This window comes from Solea solea, chromosome 11 (assembly GCF_958295425.1).
Source record: "Solea solea chromosome 11, fSolSol10.1, whole genome shotgun sequence".
In the NCBI taxonomy this organism is placed as follows: Eukaryota; Metazoa; Chordata; class Actinopteri; order Pleuronectiformes; family Soleidae; genus Solea; species Solea solea.
Genome location: NC_081144.1, coordinates 407,973 through 429,432, shown reverse-complemented (window position 1 = coordinate 429,432; position 21,460 = coordinate 407,973). Strand labels below are relative to the sequence as shown.

The 21,460-nt window shown below is 40.4% G+C and overlaps 1 protein-coding gene across 1 annotated transcript in view; it reads left to right on the top strand.

The window, feature by feature from the left end:
* Window positions 1-5,571, top strand: part of ntsr1 (neurotensin receptor 1 (high affinity)) — a 50,171-nt gene extending 44,600 nt beyond the window's left edge. The window contains exon 4 of the mRNA XM_058641911.1: window positions 1,452-5,571. Coding sequence (XP_058497894.1) covers window positions 1,452-1,707 — 256 coding nt within the window. The 3' untranslated portion in view covers window positions 1,708-5,571. The remainder of the gene's footprint in view (window positions 1-1,451) is intronic.
* Window positions 5,572-21,460: the final 15,889 nt, after the last annotated feature.

The following is a 21,460-nucleotide window of genomic DNA, read 5'->3' as shown; positions in this document are numbered from 1 at the left end:
GTGCCAAACAGAGGCATGTGCTGCCAGGGAACTTCACACAACAACAGAAAATAAGGTTTAAGAGGAAGTGATGTAGCGATTCAATGGTAAAATAAAATGGAGAAATGTGATAAAAGACATGAATAATTACAGAATGACTTACCTGTCATTATGTTTATGTACAGGCACAGTTAGAACAAATGTGTTTGTTTGTGACACACTTCACTTTATATTTACAGACATTCATTTTCTCATTTCAAAATACCTTAAAGTTCTTCAGCCAAATCATTTCAACTTAAGAAGTGAGGCCACACGATGGCAATATTTTATTAAAACATGAACTTTTGTGAGCGTTGTGAGTCTCATGAAAGTCTTTTATGAGCATATGAAGCGACACAGTGAGGAAATATCACAGTAACAGCTTCATTAAACTCATTCATGACATAAAGACACAGAACATTGATCAGCTCTGAGTGCATTTAGGACAATCAATACTATTGTGTTTGTATGTTTTGGATGTAAAATCCTGGATGAATAGAAACTTGTTGAATCTCATGAAGAACAAGATTGAGATCAAACCCTCTGACCGTCCCTCTGGCCTTCTCTGCATCTTTTCCCTTAATATCTGGTCAAAAACATCAGTATGACCTTTGATAGGGCTTTTAAGTTTGACATTCAACTTTTCACCAACTTAGCCGTCTCGCAAATATCACAGGCCATCAAAGATCTGAGGTCATTTCGGAGGAGAACTTTGAGCTGCGATTAAACACTGACAAGAAAAACTTTGAACTGGAAGCATTAAGAAACCAGGGAAGAAGAATAAGGATGAGAATGAAGATCTGTGCTGAAGAACTGGATTACAAGATTACGGACTTCAAAATGTGATTGGAAACATGAACTGTGGAGGGCAGCATTGCACCTCTTTGTGTGCATCTTGTCGTAATCCATGTTTTCACCTCGAGGCTGGATTACTGCAACCCCTCGCTTGTTTTGGCATTGATGAATCATCTGCAGCTCGTCTTTTTATGTAAACGCAAGCATATCATCCCAATACTGGCTTTGCTCCACTGGCTACTGGCTTTGGAACGATCAGGTCTACCCAGACTCTCAAAATCTTTAATAAATCTTCTTTGAAAACCTTCTTTTTCTCCTTGGTTTTTAGTTCAGCTTGAGCTGGACTTGTTTGCTGCATTGTGCGATCATGCACTGTATTGATTTATGTTTGTTCCTTTATTGATTTGGCTGCAGCACTTTGGTCAACCTTGAATGGTGCTCGCTGATGCCCTAAAAATACAATTGGAGTTTAGTACTAATTAGTATCAGTTTATCTTTACACCCCTAGTATTCATGTATAGCTCTTTTGGGCTTTTACATTATCGTTTTAACACACAGCTACTTCAGGAGCATTTGTTAAGAGTCTCTGTTTGGACTGAAGCCTTATTTACTGAGCCTGTGTTGTTTTTTCCTCACAGGGACTTGTACGATTTCTACCACTATTTCTACATGGTGACCAACGCCCTGTTCTACGTCAGCTCGGCCATCAACCCCATCCTCTACAACCTGGTGTCGGCCACCTACCGCCAGATCTTCTTCGCCACGCTGCGCTACTTCTGCATGCCCTGCCAAAACACGCCCAGGAGGCGCCCCCACCCGCTGACCCGCCACTCCATCAGCATCTCCAGCAACCACACCCTCTCCACCAACATCATCAAAGAGACGGCGTACTGATCGCGCTGCACTGACACACAATTTACCACAAAAAAAACCCCATCTGCTTCTGCTGCTGCTTTGTGATTACTTGTCCGACGTCACCAAGGAAATCTGGGCGTCAGAGTCTGTGCAACAGTTAATCCACTGCAGTGGTGGCCATTATTGATGTGATATCGAGGCGTCACACTGACGCTGCTGTGATTCCATTTCTGATTGTGTCATCAGTTATCGTCTGCTGTGTCTTTACGGAGCATAAAATAGTGTAAAAAAATATGTCGAAAAGGAATAGTGAAAAATGGGGGGAAGGGATGGTGGACATGAGCAGAATTAACACTTTAAATTAAACAAATGAAGTTGATATATAAATGTTTTCTAAAATGTGATTCTATATGCGCATGTTTTTACTGATCATTCACACCTGCTTGATCGGGAGACACCACGACTTGGATCAACTGAGCATGCCAGGGTTCTCTAAAGAGACACGGGTCCGTAAAAGTGCTTGAATTTTGTTAAGTTAATATTTAGGTAAATGTTTGTTACGATGCCGCCCACCTAGGCCTACGCAGAACAAACGTGGAGTCACAATTACCAGCGGTGTTGTGGACAATGTCCACTGTCTCTCTCCACCTTCTACGTGAGATTCCGTGCAGAACAATGAGCGAGTAACGCTAAGATCTCTCTCTCACCAAAGAAAATTTACAAAGACCGACTTTGACCAAGATCCCATGGACAATCACTTGTCCAGATGCAGAGCGTGCTGTGAATCAATAAAAGTGGACGCCGTGGGCGAAGACGAGCTCTTACAAGTTGCCCTCCCATCTTAGGCTGTGTCCGCACAATTGGTCCTTAGATTTGAGGGAATTGGCCCTGGAAATGGTTAGGGTTGAGGTTACATTGGTCATGTGTTTTTTTTCCAGGAATCTTGTGAAGTAGAATGTTGCATTGTCACATCTCTGACTGATGTGAGGGAAGAATCGCCTTCATCATTTTTTTTTGGTTTTAATTAAAATGCGACAGTCCAGACTACAGCCAGATTAACCCTAGTCTGAAGACAATGAGGCAAAATAGAGAATCTCTGAAATATGAACGCTGTAATCAAATCATGATTCAGTTATAAACTGTGACTGATTGGGTTTTTCCATTGTCTTGTTGTATCTGTTTGAGAACATTTAAAATGCCATGCATTTCTGTCAATCATTTCCATCATGTATGGTTGCTATGGCAACCCAATGCTGACCACTTGTGAGCAGTTGTGTGCCGTGATGGGACGCACACTTCCCGCTCCTCGACGTCAACAGTGAATCCACCTCTGCCACTCTGTCAGCATTCATCTGTTTCAAGGCCACACTTTGTGATTATCATGTGTTTATTTATCCAGGTCATATTTTGTATGTGTTCAAAATTTAGCAAAAATACATAGTTGAGTGTAAACACATGGCTGACGTCAGCTGCAATTGAAAGTATTAAGTGTTTGTCCCTGGCTGTCGCTGTGGTGACCGTGTTACACGAACACATGGAAAAATAATAAAAACAAACAACGATTTTGTAGATTAGATTGATCTAAGTTGTATGTGTTTAAACAAGTGTCTGTGCAGGTTTGTGATTCTCTCTAAACTAAATACTGTTATATTCACGGACTGTAAATAAAAACCAACGTCATTTTCATGTGATTTATAACGTCGGTAAACATTTTCCTGAGGACATTAGGGTGTTATGACGTCCATTTGGTAAATGATGGTCCTATTGAGAGTAAAACAGACTCTGGTTGCAGTGGATGTATCTGTGGACGAGCTCTCTCCCACTTCTCCAAACTGTCCCTTCTATAATTTCTATAATGTTCTGAGGATTCAAGCTGACAAAATGAATGATTATGCCACTTATGCCTGGTGTTATGTGGCTCCAGATGTTGGTGTTCATTCATTTTCTTTATCATTTTCTTTTCCTTTCACCGTGTTATGACAGTGATGTTCTCCTCTAATGCACGTTTTTGTCCACGATTGTTTTCTAGTGTATTCATTATTGTGCTGCTGCACAGAAAGCTGACTGGAAATGCAGGAAGACAAATGTGCAGCACATACTTTCAAAGGAGGAAATTAATCATTGTGCAATTGTGTAATTTAATGTGTCTTTTATGAATGAAAATGGTTTGATTTTTGTATGTTTTTCTATGTGTTAAACTACTGTTTTGTCCTGTACTTTTCTTTCATGAATGATGTTGCATGTTGACACACAGTAAGTGATTGGTGTAAAAATGACGATCACTAACATTTCGTGTCCTGTCTTAGTTAAAATGCAACTGGAAATCAAATCAAATTATGTCATTTTCCTAATATTTGTACATAATTTACTGCATTTGTACATCATTTCATATTTTTAGGATTCTCGTATAACATATACATTCACTTTAATGTTCAGTACGTTAACATTTGGAAAGGTTTATCGATAGAAATTGAATATACCACCCTTAAGTTTGTTTGTTAGAGTATATAATCACTGTAAAAGAGCCTTATAAAAAGTCTTTTACACATTCTGCGCTGTCATGTTTCCACAGACGCTGAAAACAAACCACCACATATTGTTTATGCCTTTTGCATTTTTGTCAAACTTTTCAAACTTGAAAAGCTTGGCAAACATAGGCACGAGCAGAGGAGTCCAGGTACAGGTGTAGCAGTCTGCAGTCGCACCACTAGAAGTCTCTATTTCTTACTCACTGGACTTGATTTGTGAGTCAAATTTACTTTGAAAGTTCATTCTTGAGTCAAACAGATGGGAGCGGATTCCCTCGAGATGTTCACCAGATATCAAACTTAAAAAAAACATTTGACAGATTAACAAATGTCAGAATTACTGCATGTTGAGCTTTATGTCTTCATAGTTTCTGTGTGAGAAAGTTAACGCACGTCACAGTTAATTGTGTCTGAGACACAAGCGTGTTTGCCTGCAGCATCACTGCTGCTCCTGTGGGCCAGAGAGAGCCGCACTTCAGCCACTGAGCCGCTGCCAGCTGCTGATGTTTTCCCAACAGCAGATGCTTGAGAAAATCAGTGGCAAAACATGGACATTTCTATTTCTATTAACATGGGAAAATGATGGCTGTGAAACAATCTGGACTTTTCTTCAGGCACAGGGAGGATCGGAGCCGAGGATTAAGCAAATGTATTCCTCACATCCATGACTCAGCATCAGCGTTTTTGTGAAGGCCATTTTAAAATGACAGCACAGGATGCTGTGACTGGCATGTGAACACATTTTGACCTCAAAACTTGGAGAGAAAGGCTTTGACTCAAGGAAGAAGCCATTAAAATGTGGTTTAGACTTGAAAGGGAGTGTGGATCCAGGTTTATTTTACTTACCACTGTCTTCATCCTCACCAGACAGGGTGTTTATTGACACTTCAGTATAGCAAATAATATACAGTATGAGTATATACATATATATGTATATATATATATAGAGAGAGAGAGAGAGAGAGAGCTTGGATAAAGTTGTCAAACACCTCCCCAGTGGTTAACTAGACAGCTATACTGAATGGAATATATGTTTAAAATGACTGTATATCCCTTTAAAATATATAAAACAATAAATCAATCACATACCGGCCTTGAGAAGTGTATACACTTGCAGATAACAGGGATCAGGTTCATTCTGAGGACAGATTCATGTATTATGTGATTTTTATTTTTTTTACTATAACAGCACAAATATTGAAAAACAATCTACTCCAGCAACATTCTTTAACCGCCAGTTTTCAATATCACAATATCTGAAAAAAAACGGCGTCTTTATCAGTTTGTTTTGGAAATACTTGTCCATGTGTTGAACACTGAGGAGAGTGTTCCATAATTACAGACTGAGCTTCTCTATATGATGGTGTAGAATCAATAATTAAAACATGAGTGTAAGATGGCAGACAATGTTGTCAGCCAGCCTTTATATGTGCAGTGCACTGAAAATAATGTTAATGATATTGATAATGCATTTTATTTCTTGGCACTTTTCTGACACTCAAGGTCACCTTACATACAAATGAAAACGTAAAAATAGAATCAAATAAAATAATAAACGACAATAAAATAGAAAAAAAAACTTTAACTGTTTTCTATTTTACTTTTTTAGGCTGATTCAGTGACGCTTTAAAGACTTCAACTGCAATTTTGAAAATGATTGGTATTTTTATGGAACAGTTGCCTCAGCAATGCACCCTTTTGTTATACTGTAATAGTTACTCGACACCTTTGTGCAAACATCACTAAAAAAAACACTTTACAACAACACCTGTAATTCTGCTCTGACAAGTAATGTACATATTATTGATGACAGTTTCTTATTGTACTGTGCATTGGTTCCTGTGCAGTGTCTGTATGTTTGTGTTATTTTATATGTATCTATATATGTATATGTATATGTATGTGTGTATATATATATATATGTATATATATATATATATATATATATAGTATACATATATGTACACACACACATCAAAAATCAAGAGTTCAAAAAGGAGTATCAAAAGGACAGGACAGCTATACTGAATGGAATATATGAAGGAAAAAAAAGACTGTATATCCCTTTAAAGTTGCAAACAACTCAAAGTGCATGCACAGTAATATGTTTCTGTTCTCTGGACGTTGCAGTGCAGACCTGCACATGGATGTATAATGACATAATGTGTCTTGACACTGTGTTTATTGTATGTAAATCAAATGATTGTGTTTCACCGCCTTGCACACGCTCTTCTAATACAGTGTTATTTTGTTTCATGATACAATGTTGTTGTATAATAAAGAAAAATGCTGTACTGACTTTGCTGTTTATAGTCATCAGTCTATTTCTCTGCTGCACAGTCAGTGCCGGCCCAAGCCTTTATGGAGCCCTAAGCTGGATTTGATTTGTAGAGGGCCCCCGCTCCCACTAGTTCTTGTAGTAGCCGCTTCTTGATTATTGATACAAATGTAACACTATAAATAACATTGATTATGGTTTTTATAATTTTAAGTAATTTAACCTTAGAGGGCAGTACAATCATAAAAGTGGTTGAGAGTGAATTTGCACTTTTGTATTCAAAGTGAAGAACTAAGTGTGGTGATACTGAACTTGAATTCAAACTTTGAAAAAGTGTGCAAATTAGCACTAAATGTGCAAATATTTAACTCAACAATAAAACTAAATAACCTGGTGATCAGGGACAGCTGCTTAGTTCGCTTATGCTTTGGGCCTAGTTTTAGTCAGACTCAAAATTGTTTACGACTTTTTAACTACGTGTAAACATGTTAGTCCAATTGATATTGTAAAATTAAACTGAATTCCTCAATGTTGGACTAACTAGCTGCATTTATCCTCAGTCTGACCAGAGTCAGACACAAACTGTCCTGGGTGATCTGTGAAACCGTCCCCACCCCAGATGAAATGAATAAAAGAGGTCAGTACTCAGAGGAGTAAGACAAGTGTGACAAAATCGTGGTGAAATTCTGTCCGGTATATCCAGCTTTAAGAATCAGATATTTTTAGGAAGACAAGCTGCACGCTAAACGCTTCAGACAATAAATCCATTCCCCACTCGTGACAACTGTCATTGTAGTGGGACAATGACAGTAGTCCAACAGACCGGCGTAGTGCAGCTACAACTTCAGCTCAACTTGTTTATGCACGGACATGAATATACGTGTCATTTTCACACACACACACACTCTCACACACACACACACACACACACACACACACACAGACAGACACATACACACACCACTTAGCACAGCAGTGTTTGACCTTTCCTAAAGTGCAGACATGACAGCAGCTGAAGGATTAGAGAGAATATCCCTCAGAAAGTACATGCATTTGGGTACAGGGAACAAGCCACATGTCTCACTGAAGACAATAACTGGGGAATAAAAAAAGAAAATGTCCAAGTTCCTTTTCAAGAAGGTAGACAAAGCACGAAATGTATGGAAAATGTCAACTACTGTATGTCAGAAGTGTAAAACATGACATGTCACACTTTATCACAGACCTGACCAACAGAATCACAGCCTGTTCTGAGGTATGATCAATCAAATGACGTGTGGTTGTATAAGCCAGGTTCCCACACCATCAAGGAGTTTTCAAGAACTTTCCAGGGCCAGTTCCCTCAAATTCAAGGACCGAATGGGCTGACAGCTTAAGATGGAAGGAGTACATCAAGCAATGCAGGGCATGAAACAGTAGGTGTCGTCGCAACAGACAAAGGAGACATTTATCTAAATATCAACTTTATTTTTTCTTGCACAAAATTCAAGCACTTTCAATGACCCCTTGTCTATTTAGGGCAAAACCCTTCAAGGATTTCAAGACCCACGGGAACCTGAGCAGTGCACCAAGAACCACCATAAGAACGGCATGCTCTTTTGTTCCCTAGAGCTAAAAATGTCAATTTTCTCTATGGAGTTTGGTGTGGGAGAGTAAGAGGTTTACAAACATTCGTCCCACTGGAAGAAATGCTGTCTAGCATTGAGATAAAGCCATAAACATAAGTCATCATAATCTTAAGTAGTTAAAACCGGTTTCAGTGAGCCCCCATGACTCCGATGGTGCACATGTCAGTTGGTCGAGGACGTTCCTGAAACTTGAACAGAAATGAAAATGAAATGAAAAACCTTCAGACAAATATTAAAGTGAATACAGATTAAAACAAGAAATCATCAGTCTTATTTCCTTTATAACACACAACATCCACTTGATACTTAAAGGATCATTTATTGATAATAACTGAGCAGAAATATTTATACTGCAGCACCATCTCAACAGGTTGACCTTAGAGCATCACAGGAGAGATCATCAGTCCTACCTATGGACCTGCTCCTGTTGACCGCTCCTCCGCTCCCTTCACTGGCTTCCTGTAGCTGCTCGCATCCGCTTCAAGACTTTAGTGCTTGCGTTCCATGCTACAAACGGATCCGGTCCAGCCTACATCCAGGACATGATCAAAACCTACACCCCAGCCCGCCCACTCCGCTCTGCATCGGCAAACCGGCTCGCTGCCCCCTCACTGAGAGGATCGCAGAGGCATTCACAGAACTCGAGACTGTTCACTGTCCTCGCTCCCAAATGGTGGAACGAGCTCCCCATCGACATCCTGACAGCGGAAAGCCTCCACATCTTCCGCCGCCGACTAAAAACACATTTCTTCCCCGACTCTACCTTGACTAAGACGACAACGACAAAAAAAAAAAAAAACTATACATCGCACTTATGACTAGCACTTCATAGTTTGGCTTACTTGAAGCTCTTACTTACTTCTAGATCTTATTTGTACCCAAATGTTTAAATGCACTTATTGTAAGTCGCTTTGGATAAAAGCGTCTGCTAAATGACATGTAATGTAATGTAATGATAGTGTTCTGCTTTTCCCACCTCACACACAAGTAATTGACAGCCAGATGGCGGTTTCCTAGCAACAGAAAAACATATGCCACTGTGGGAAAAAGAAAAAAAAACTCAAGGACTAAGCCTCAGGTGAGGAAAGTGGAATGTTGTGAATAGGTTTAGAGTCTAGCGTCACCTGTGGCAGTGCACAACTCATCCTCTTCCATTAAAATCTGACAGTTTTTAACAAACATGGATATGGACGTGAAAACACAAAAATAAAAGAAAGAAAGAAAGAAAGAAAGAAAGAAAGAAAGTGGGGGGAGGTGCGGGTGTATAAATGTCAACCTGCTGTGATAAAGCAACGCATATGCCCCCACTTGAATTCCATTGTTGGTCATTAAAGGAAGTGTTCTTCCACTTGGAGGTGATGTATGGCCTCTGTTTGTTTTGGTCTACCATGTGCTTGAATTTCCATTTGGTGGAATGGATTGGAACAGAGTGTGGACGCGGGCGAGACCAGAGAGAATACAGAAAATTATACATCCACCTCTTCATCAACCTGACTGGAGAGCTGGATCCTGGTTAAACAGAACTGGTGCAATTCTCTATATTGACATTTAAGCTTATAGTTTAAGTTGTAGGCGTAGAATAAAAGACCTTGAAATAAAGCTCAAAATACACATTAAACAAATGTTTTAATGTGTAAAACACACACACACACACAGGTTTGAAGAGCTCTTCTTCTCAGGACACTGAATTAACTTCCATTCATCTGAACATCCTTAACAAAGTGTTATCCCTTACCTTACCCTATCAAAGGTAAGTATGCCTAACCCTGAACTTAACCAAACCTCAATTCAAAATGTAGCCCTTAACTTAACTCACTCACTCAGAAATGAAGGGTTTCGTTCTCCAAGTGGACTACAGATCCTGACAAGATCAGTGTTTATGCCAGAAAAGGCCCTAAAGAGGTAACAAATACAAATACACACACACACGTACTTGATAGTTTTCTATCCACTGAAGCAAAGATTGTAATAAAAACCATTTCAGAATGAAAAACGGCTTTGTGTTCTTCCTGTTTTTGGCTATTTTACTTGCCTCTATGCAACTAAAACTAGCTTCTGATACATTTAAATGTAACTGTAGAGTCTTCATTGTACGTGTATTTGCAATCACATGCAAAATGTCACATACCCTGCCCCCCTGCCCCAAGCACTGGGTCGGGACACAAATGGGTTGCAGAAGACTCATTTTGGGTGCCCAAAGAAATTTGCTGAATTTCTCCAATCCTTTTTTGTTAAGGTAAGAAATATAAATCTAACTGATGAATTCACTGATTCAAAAGAATAGTGTTACAAGTACTTATCGATGTAAAGGTGGATCCCCATATAGGAAATTTGGAAAACACTGCTCTACAAGGTTTAAAAACCTCATAGCTGACTTGAATTTCATTGGTTGATTATCTCACACTGGAGGAGGAGGAGGAGGAGCAAAGTCCATTGCTTCCCACTTCAGCAACACTTCTCATGTGTGACCTTCAACATGAAGAATTCCACTGGCTCTCTGGAAACATCAGTATTCTGCAGTTAATGAGAAAGTTCCATGAATAAGAACAGGATCAAAGCTTCGTCCGGCTGAGATGAACCTGCTTGTTAGTTAGAAAGAACCATAATCCCTACATTCTTAGGCTGTCACTCACTTGGCCAGCCCTATACCCCGCAGCTCTGGGGAGAACCTTCACACACTCCTGCAGGTGTACTGAAGCCGCTGTACTGTAAAGACCGATGTTAGGCCCGCTGGTCTCAGTGATTCAGTGAACGCCCTGACAGTTTACAAAGCAGCCTCACAGGCAGCGCAGAGTGATGCACTGCATCCTGTCACCGGGCCAAAGCAGCGGTGTGACATCCATGAGGATGCATTGCAGACTGTGAGGCTGCTGCGACTGTTGCTGCTCGGTAACAACAGAGAATTCACATTAAACTGGTGCACGTTTGATATGAGGAGGTCTGTGACACCACCGTATAAATGTATCTCCCACTCATAATGCTGATCGCTCATTTCTGCCCAGGAGATTACACGACTTCTTGGGCCACAGGCATCATGTAAGTTAAACACTCAAATGACTGTAATAGACTCTCAGTGGCAGTTTATCTCACACCCTGGAGCAGCTCAACAACTGTTGTTAGAGCACAGTCAAGTTGGCCACTGCTCACAGGGGTTAAATCTCCTGGGTTTCACCCTACAGACCTTCAAAACCTCTCGGATGAGAGGTGAACGTCTTCATGGATAAGTCAAGCCAATGTGTTTTGGATGACATATAATGATGACGACAGAATGAAATACGTAGCTATATGCAGAGCCTCACTTACAACTTCCGACAGCAGAGCACTGCTGCATCCCTCTGATCACAGCCCTCCCTACATGATATACCGGCCTATAAGGCACACCTGAATATAAGATGCACCAGCTAAATTTGGGGGAAATACAAATTGTTCCATATATAAGCCGCACCCAACTATAAGCCGCAGGTGTTTTAATGTTTAATTACCATATATAAGGGTTCCTGCTACCACGGAGGGGTTTGCTGGGACAGAGATGACTGTTTGGGACCGCAAAGCGTCCTATTTATTAACATTTGAGAAACACAGTAAATCTTTCGATCAAACTTTCATAGTCATAGTACTGTAGTAGTGCAGTATAACAAAAACAAAACTTACAGCGCTTGACGAGGCAATAACGTTAAATGTCTAAATTGAATTTGTTTGCTTGCCTGTAACACGGCAGTAAAGGTGCAGAAACACAGCTGCTTAACAAAATAACCAGCATCTTTTCCGAAAAGTGCCAACACACGTCCTCTTCATCATCATCACGCAGCCGTCCAGCTTTTCGAAACTCGTTGGTGATCGTAGATGTTTTCACACTTCTCCATGTTTTCACACTTCTTCTGTCAGGATCCACTGTCCACTGGCAGACTTGAGCGAAAGTTGCTCTTCGCATGCGACCAGTTTTGGTGAATGATTTCTCACCACTAGTCATCCATGCCTCCCACTGAACTCGTAGTGCCACTTTAAAAGCACGATTCACACTGATGTCAAGTGGCTTCTGTCTCTCGTACTGCATTTGGGCTCACTTGGTTTGTTTTGCTCTCGTTACCTGGCGCTTCCTTGATAGTGCGCCCCTGGTGACCATTAGCTGTAAATATCCATAGATAAGCCGCACCGTTGTATAAGCCGCATGGTCCAAAGCAAGTGAAAAAAGTAGCAGCTTATAGTCCGGAAATGACGGTAATTTGTCACTAAATTATCTTTCTCACTTTTGCAGGGACTGACTTTGGGCTAGCTATCATTAGCCATTGTTAACAATGCCAGTTGCTAGAAATGCTCTACCTGGTATTTTAAACACAAGCAGCTTAGCAATATGTCTGATTAACTATAAAACAAATACAACAGAATTTTTATTAACGATAAAGTAGCTCTGTTTGTGTGGAGGCAACAAACATGGGATCCTATCCTCGGGGGTTGATGAGGTTGTGCCACATTTCTGAGTTGGAAATCCGAGTTCAGCGGACGCTCCTTACACAGGAAGACAAAGGAAAGTCCAAGTTATGACTACCTGCCAGTCTCCATCCTGATTGTCCTGCTCTCCTCGAGGATATAAGCACATGGGAAAAACGTTCCTGCTCAGAAACGTCCTGATCCTGAGCATAACAAAGAGAAAACAGAAGATACCAGGAGAGTATTCTGTTTTTTACTTTGTCTTTAAGAATACTTTGATCAATACAAAACGAGAGGGAGAGAGATGTGGTCAGGCATTTGAACCGTGTGTTACTGCTCAGTCACTGGAGGAAGATAAAGCAACACAGGACGGTAATCCACATCCAGACTCTGAGGATTTGCACAACACATTTTGTTTTAGAGCCAGCATAGGAGCTTAGAGATGATTTTCCCACAGGTTTCCTAACCCACGAGGAGACTGTCATGAGCTGCAGTTGGACAAAGGAGGGAAAACAGTCAGGTAGAAGGACCAGGTCAGGGATAAAAACAAACTTTTAACAATCATCAGTAATCTTCCTTTCACTAGAGTTTGGGATTTTTTAGGTAGGGTTGTATGAGGGTACACCATCAGCGTCTTGTTACATAAAGGCTGCCTGCAAACTGCAGGAATCCGTGGGTGTGTGGAAGCAAGTTCCGTATCAACACGGCTGTGATTCAGAAATAAAAGATTTTTGCCTTGACAACTTAGAAAAAGCTGTAACACCAAGAAGCCGTGAGCACCTAACAGGAAACTGAAGTGTGTGTCCACACTCACAGAGTAAATTGATAAAAAGGTGATATTTTTTATCACACAAGAGGAAACAGCTTGTCAGTCGATGTCGAGGTTATGTTTACTTATACAACACATTTACCCCTGTTGCCCCAAAGTGCATAACGCCTAAAAAATAAAGGAACAACATTACTTAAAATAAATAAATAAAAAATAAATAAATAAAGACAAGCTCAACTGGGAGTAAAAAAACAAAAAATAAGGATAAATAAGGTCTTGAGGGAAGATTTAAAACCCTTAAGGAGCTGTCTCCTTGAGTCTTAAGTCAAGCACATGCAAGGTCAAGGAACTGCTCCGTCTGAGCACTGAGGTCAACAACTCAGACAGGTAAGGCGGTGCATTTTTATCAAGAATATTTAAAAACAAGTAATACAATCTTAAACTGGATCGGGAAGGTCACAGGAAGCCAGTGAAGTCAATTCAATACTGGGGTGACGTGGTCAAGTCATGTCTTCCCACAGTCAGCATATGTGCTGCTGCATTTTGAAGCAGCTGCAGACAGTGAAGAGACGACTGATCCAACCCCAAATTATAAAACACCTTAGTCATCCAAATGAGATGCAATGAACATTTGAATCACTCGTTCAAACTCATTAGAGGGGGAATAAGGCTTAGCCTTCCCTTGGTGCCTCATTTGGAAGATTTTTACGAAGGGGACGACTAAGGCAAAAACAAATGATGAGCTTTTATCCAGTCCCCCAAGGCAACATATAACGGAAAAAGAGGAGCGGGCCTAACATTGAACCTTGTGGGACGCCACATCTTATACAAGCTACTGCTGCTGCTAAGGAATCCTGGCTGAGATGAACGGAGAGAGAGTCAATATGACAAGTATGATTTAAACCATTTAGGAACAGTGACTTCAATGACTACGGAGTTCAAGTCACGAGAGAAAGATTCCAGAACAGCAGAGTTGCCCGGATCAACAGTTAAAACAAGAGCATTCAAATCTTAAAATGTCTTAAAAGTCTGAAACTTTTCTAGAGTCCAAGTGAGATCGGATTTGCCCCTAGACTATTTTCTCTAAAACTTTGGACAAAAAAGGAAGCTTAGGAACTGACCTAAAACAGTCTAATGCTGTGTCCAGCATTTTGTTGTTTTGTGATTAAGTGTTTGAAAGCCTTTGTTTGAATTTATCAAAGTGCCACAAACATTAAGACAGAGGCTTTGACATGTTACAGACGATGAGAGTTTTGCTGTGCATTTTAGCCTCTGAACTAATGGCGTGTTTCCACCGGCTAAACTCGCCTCGCCTTTGCACAGCACGACACGGCACGGTTTAGGTTGCATCTCCACTTTAAAAAAGTTCTTCTTCTCAATGTGGGCGGAGACATCACTACACGGCTGTGTGAAACTGCGGTGACTTCAGTACGTCCTCCATGACCAGAGCACAGACTCCGTCTGACACAGTCACTGGACTGAAACCCAGTGGCAGGGTCTGTGATGCAGCTCGCCAGTCGCGATCAGCAGTGTTGTCCCTAAATACACCAGACTCCTGGTAGTTGTTGGAGATGAACCCACGTTTTTAGGATTGTTAAGTAGTTTTAACTGATCTACAGTTTGGTTGATTTCTGTGTCAGACATCCCTTCCTGTGCCAGGAAGAGACAGGAAGAGGCATGCTTGGAACCTCGCCAGAGCAAAATAGTACCTGCACCATCTACTATGCTAGTGGAAACACTACTTTAACGGTGCCTAGGCGAGTAGAGCCGGTGGAAACACGCCAAAAGTCTGTGGTATCTAAACAATATGTCTGATGATTATTTCAACAAAAGAAGTCTTTTCTGACGGGAAAATGGAGAAATGTGTTGCTTTATCAACCACTCTCTCCTCTACACCAAAGTCCATGGAGGAAAATCAGCAATTTTACATCACTGCACACTGTTGATCCACTTCTGCCTCTATCACCAAGTCCAAATGTGTTATTTTGTGATTGTGTTGTTTTATATCTTTCGTTCAGATTTAACTCAGTGACCCAAACTGGCCAAATAAGGCAGCAGTAGACCAGCAGCTCCTGTGTCACCATAAGCTAATTTTCCAATTGAGAAAGTTTGTCTTCATGGCAAAATAAAACAAGAATTAAAATAAATTATATTGTAAGAGTGACACATTTAGAAAAAAAAATCTATATAATAATGTAAATATGTATATAATGTAAAAATGCAGTACTCGCACTCATTATCTGCAACAGCAACATCAGTTATGCAGTAAAGGGATCAATGTGAGTTACTGCAATCTATAAAAAGAGAACGCTGCACGGTGTCAATGTATGACAATGTCAGAATTGTGGTCTGTCCACAACCACTGTTTTATGCTTATGTACATTTGCTTTTTCAGAGACAGTGACACCCTCAGTGATGAGGTTATTCACAGCCTCAGTTACAGCCCGCAGAGAGACAGTGGTGCCACAATGGGCCTAAAGCAGCCTGCAGCTCTAAGGTAATTGAAATTGACTGCTGGACGAATGGCATTTTATATTCAATTGTTGTCTTTCAATAACAGTGACATCGGCACAAACAAACAAGGTAACAAAAAAATCTCTACTCAACGCACTTTTCAACACCTCAGTAAATCTGAAGGTGGGAATTATGAACCCATGTGCAGGATTATGAGGCTAAAGCGGCAAACAGAGCTGTCTGCGGCTTCACTGGAGACCACCAACATAAGTGCTTTTAAAATACTTATTGCGCAGGGCTGCGCAATACATTGTTCTATAATCGTTGCAAAGTGCTGTTACGCCTTACACGTTAACTACACAGAATTATAAGTGATTTTTTTCTTTTCTTTGCATTTTTTATTTTCATGCCAGATGCCCTTCCTGACATTTTGTAAGTTATGGTGCCATTTATGAAATCAAAACATTAAAAAAATGATGGATTTAATTCAAAAACACATGATTCAAGATTCAAAAACTTTATTGCCAGTGGTTCACCAGAGTAAATGACAATAAAACTCCTTCACACCTTCCAGGCTTTTAGTGACAGCTCTAACTTGAGAACCATTAGAAAAGCCATAACATCTAATAATAGGTGTAGATGTTTTGATTTTCATAGTTAAAATGAGTGGCTGTGGTTCAGTGGCACGGAGTTCGATGCCAGGCCCTACTGTGCTTCTGTGTCCTTGAGCAATATTCTGAACCTTTGGCTGTACCAGCAGGGTGTTATCATGCAATGCCTGGTTTCATTATAACTGACTAAATGGTGCAACACTGAACCATTACTACTACCGGCCTAATCCTAACCCTAATCTTAACTTTAAACTCATCCTAACCATACAACATGTCTGCCCCTTTAAATGTTATGGTGACTTGATTTTTGTCCACATAAGGAAGGCAGGTCCCCATAATGTGAGTGTGTAAACACATTTAGGTCCCCACTGTTATGTTCCGTTGTCAATGTCATTTTATTGTGAAGTTCCCTCTTATTTTGAAGTCTTTTTTGTCCCTTGTCTGCGTGCACTTTCCTTTTCACCTTCCTGATTATCCCAACCTGTTTCACATGTGTCTTGTTTGTCACAGCTGTTCGTCGTCTCCCTGATTCCTCTGTGTATTTAACCACTCCCCCTGAGTTTGTCTTCTTCTGTCACCAAGTCAACACATCTTTTTTGAGTTCTCCTCGCCGTCTTGTGGTTCACAGTTCTGACCAGTGGAATTATTTGCAGATGGGTGCTTCTGTGACTGCTAATCTCGTGTTGAGTCCCACGTTGATCCCGCGCCTGCCTACATTTTAGGATCTTCCTTCCGGTTTGCCTACTTTTTGTGTGTTAAAATAAAGACTTTTTACTTACCACCGTCCTGCATCTGGGTCCAGTTCTGTCCGTTACACCCACAACATGATGAACACACACACACACACACACACACATACTGTTTTTTGTGTGAAAATGACCATGTTTCTGCTCTTGACATATCTTTCAAACAGTTCACTTGACAGACTTCAAAATCAGCAACTTTCTAAGGGCACCAGTGTGTGAAATGCAGACTTTGACTTTGTTTGGATAAGAAATGAAAGGTAGAAATCACTTAAAGCGTTTGTGCAGTCAGGGGGTTTTCATGTTTATAATGAGTGATGAATAAACAAGCAGCTCAGTCAGTTTACAGTAGACTCACCCCCTTGCTACAGATTTTCTTTTTTCATGCATCAACACGAAGACAAAGGGTGTGCATGAGAACACAAGTGTGCAGACAAGCAGGTGGCTGAAGTGCTTATTGACCAGGTGTCAGTTTTTACAAAGCCCAGCTTTCATTCAGCGCCACAAGTCATGTCCATTGATGTCACGTCACTCTGCATTTGTCAAGACGGACTGACTGATCCTGTTGCAAACAATTTCCTCTAATTGTGGTGGACCTGAGAGGGCAGTGTTTCTAACTGCTGTGGTTTCAACACGGAGCAGTTCATCGTTTTGATTTAATACAGTTTATTCTCATTACTGTAAATTTCGGCCTATTGAGCGCACCTGACTACAAGCCGCACCAGCTAAATTTTAGAAGAAAAAAAATTTTGTACATATATAGGCCGCACTTGAATATAAGCTGCAGGTTTTCATGTTGTAGCGGCGCCAGGATTCAATCTCTTATCAGAGGAGTTTGTTAATGAATGCATCAACTTTATGAATGGCGAGTGAGTGCACGTGACTAGCACTGAATGATGCGTCCGTGATCGCGAGTGGGCCACGGACAAACGTGGGCCCACCTGTATGCTTTCTATGAAGCAGGAAAAATGGTGTTGTGAGGATCTGAATTTGCTTGATTAACTGTTGGTGTGAATGCATTGGATTGAGAAACATGGATGTATTACCCTTTTTGTGCTTTTTGCATGATACATTTTTTTATACAAATGAAGCAGTTTTCCACTACTGTATACTACTGAGGCTGATTCAATTCTAAGATCTAGTCTCAGGCTTGGCACAAAGTTGTTGTTTTTTTCAGAAGACTGTGCAAACATCACAAGTAAGTGAGAGAGGAAGGCATGCCTACGTGACAAGTGGGCTAATTTTCTCATACATCCATATTTATACACAGACAAATATAATATTAAAACATTTATATATATTCTTAATAATTTTAAAAACCTTGTCTGTTTCTGGCTGAAAAAACAAGTATTAGGACTCAAATCTCCAGGAGTAATCAAGAAAGAAGCCAGGTCATGAAACACCCACCAACCCCAGCCAACGCCTCACACCAGCTGTTTGTTTGTCAAGTGCAGTGAGAAAACAACAGCAGAGGACTCAAAGAAATTCTCTCAAACATGAGAAAAATCCATGATAAGGCTTGAACTGATCAATACATGAAATGAAATGTGACAGGGGCTGCAAAGGAAATCAGTCAGCTCAATATTGAATGAATTTGACGTGTGAAATCCTGCAGCAGGTGGTGCTGCTTCAGTGGAGGAGAAGTTTGGGGATTGTGGTGTATGACAGTGCTTCTGGCACAAATACAAGAGCTTGTTACTCACACTGTGTCTAGAACTTGTGAAAAATCGACGCTTTCAAAAAAGACCTGAGTTAGCAGGTCATGATGATCAAGTGGGCTTGTCTCAGGAGAGACTGAAGAGAATAATGTGCTGGTATTGTGGGCGGTGACCTGGTGAGCCTGATGAAGGAAGAAGATAAGTGACACATCCCATATATATATCGTAGTCCAAATGTTGTGTGAGTTGCTGAGACACAAGCCTCTCCAGAACATTCAAGAACTAAAGGAAGATTTGAGTCGATAATTACTTAACACCTCTGGATTAAGATGTTTTTTCTTAAGTAAAGGTTTAATTACTGCAGTTTTAAAGCTTGAGGAACCTCACCAGATAAGAAGTGATAGACAATTAATGTTCAGCATTATGTCCCTGAGATCGTTTAACAGTTTAGCTCAAAGAGGATCCAATCAGCAGGTTGTAGGTTTTGATGCTGAAACTAGTTTAGACAATGCCTCAAGGGAGATTATGTCGATGTTAAAATCTATGAACGGCTGGGAAAATTGAAGGGATTGCTGTCCATTCAGTTATAAGACATTTGTAAGTCAAGATGAGTAGGTACTCTTGTACTAATGTATATTATTATTGAAAACATCTATAAGGTCATAAGGGGTTGACTGACTGTTGACTATTGACACACTAGACCTTTATAAGAGACAGCACCCAGATGATTGGCTAATGAGTCAGGTGTGTTGCAGCACTAATGGGGCTGAAGAGAACAGCTGACACTTAGGGTCTACAAGCACAAGGAAAGTGACACGAGAGTGGTTTCTCAGAATCTTTAGTAGAATTCTGACAGGTTTAAAAAACAGAATATCAGAAATAATGGCATTTTGAAAATGCATAAATAAAGTATTCAGGCAAAAACAAAAAAGTAGATTTAAAAAGCAGTCATTATACATTGATTGTACTAACTGTGACCCATGATTTCTTAGATATAATAACCGACCACCCACTGCAAAGCCAGGCAACCAAAAACTTTTTTTTTTATGATAAGGCCCCCAGATGTCCAGGGCCGACCCTGCATATAAGGTCCAGCAGTTCAGGAGGTTCTCACATGCAACAGGCGTCATGTTGTGTGTTCAGAGATGCTCTCCCTTGTACCTTGACTGCAACAAGAGGTTATTTGAGTAACCACTTGTTGCAGTCATATTTCAGCAGCGTTGTTATCCTCTGACCTCTGACGTCAACAAAGCATTTTTCTCCCAGAGAACTGCTCCCCACTCTTTTTTTTGGACCAATCTTTGTCAACATTAGAGATGTTTGTGTGTTTAAAATCCCAGTAGAGCACTTACCTTACCCACTGCCCTGAACGATCTTCTTCTGGGATTTCTTTCCAAGAATTCTACTCTGTAGCTTATTCCTCTTTTGTAAGTCGCTCTGGATAAAAGTGTCTGCTACATGCTTAAATGTAAATGTAGATTTAGACACTTTTCCTATCCTCATTCTGATTCTTCCAGCTGTTGAACAGGTGTACTTGCCTGTTCCTGTACCTTGCGGGTGATTGTATGGTCCATATTTGTTTCCTGACATCTTTCGACATCAAAGGTGTTTTTTTGAAGATCATGAATTTAAATTGGCTGTGGGGCATGGATTTAACGCAGTGTTGTTGACACTTGACAGCTTGAATATAGAGCTGCTGGAAATAGAGAGGCAGGTAACGAGTGGGACATATATCACAATCTTACGACAACAGCAAGAATCTTAAAAGTTTAAACTAATGCAAAGGTCTGAAAATACAGAGAAACAGATGCCGGATAACAAAGCAACGAGCCATCAATCAGTAACCGATGCCTGTCCATGCCAAGTCAGGTCTAACCCTCAGATATGAAATGCCTGGTTGACCTTCACTACAGCGATTTGTCTCACATTCATATAGCACTAATGAGACACTGACTGGGTGTGATGGATTACGAACCATGGCGCTGTGCTCACAAATTAGACTTCATGATCGGTAATGTAGGGGAATGAAACAGTCCGAATGATCAAAAACATGTGGTAAAAACAACAAAAGCACACTCACAAATTGGAGAATGAAAGACAAAGTAGCACGAGTAGCATGAGTCACACTGGTGTAAAGTGGTGTGGCTCATATCTGTGTAAAAAGTCAATAATGATGAGACTTGTGGTTGAATTCCTGAGGTGCAGTGTCACATTTTCCCTCACAGCTCATCTGGTTAAACAGAAAACTACTCGCTGGTAGAAAATGAATCTCTTGTCCAAACTGATAGTGGAACACTGGTGTTCTGGGAAGCCTCCAGTAACACTGGGAGAAAATAATTGGTTATCACACAGTCACAGAATGGTCACAGACATGTTGAATGAAAGATTTATGCAGATTTAATGAAAAACATGCTTATTAAAACATAGGAGGAGGAAGAGGAGGCAGGAGTATTTTACTGAATATTTTTACTGACACAGCATTTTAAGTCAAATTCCTAACTTTTAACCTGACAGATTATTTCCAGTTTTGAAAGAAAAACACTTTTTTTTCCAGATGAATGACACTGTAACTCACCATCCTGTAGTTTTCTGTTTTTGACAGCAGCGGTTGATGGTGGACCAGAATGTGTTCAGAGCAGTGAAAGCCTTTGCTCAACACACAGTTTTATTTTTCTGTCAATCCTGATAGGTGCAA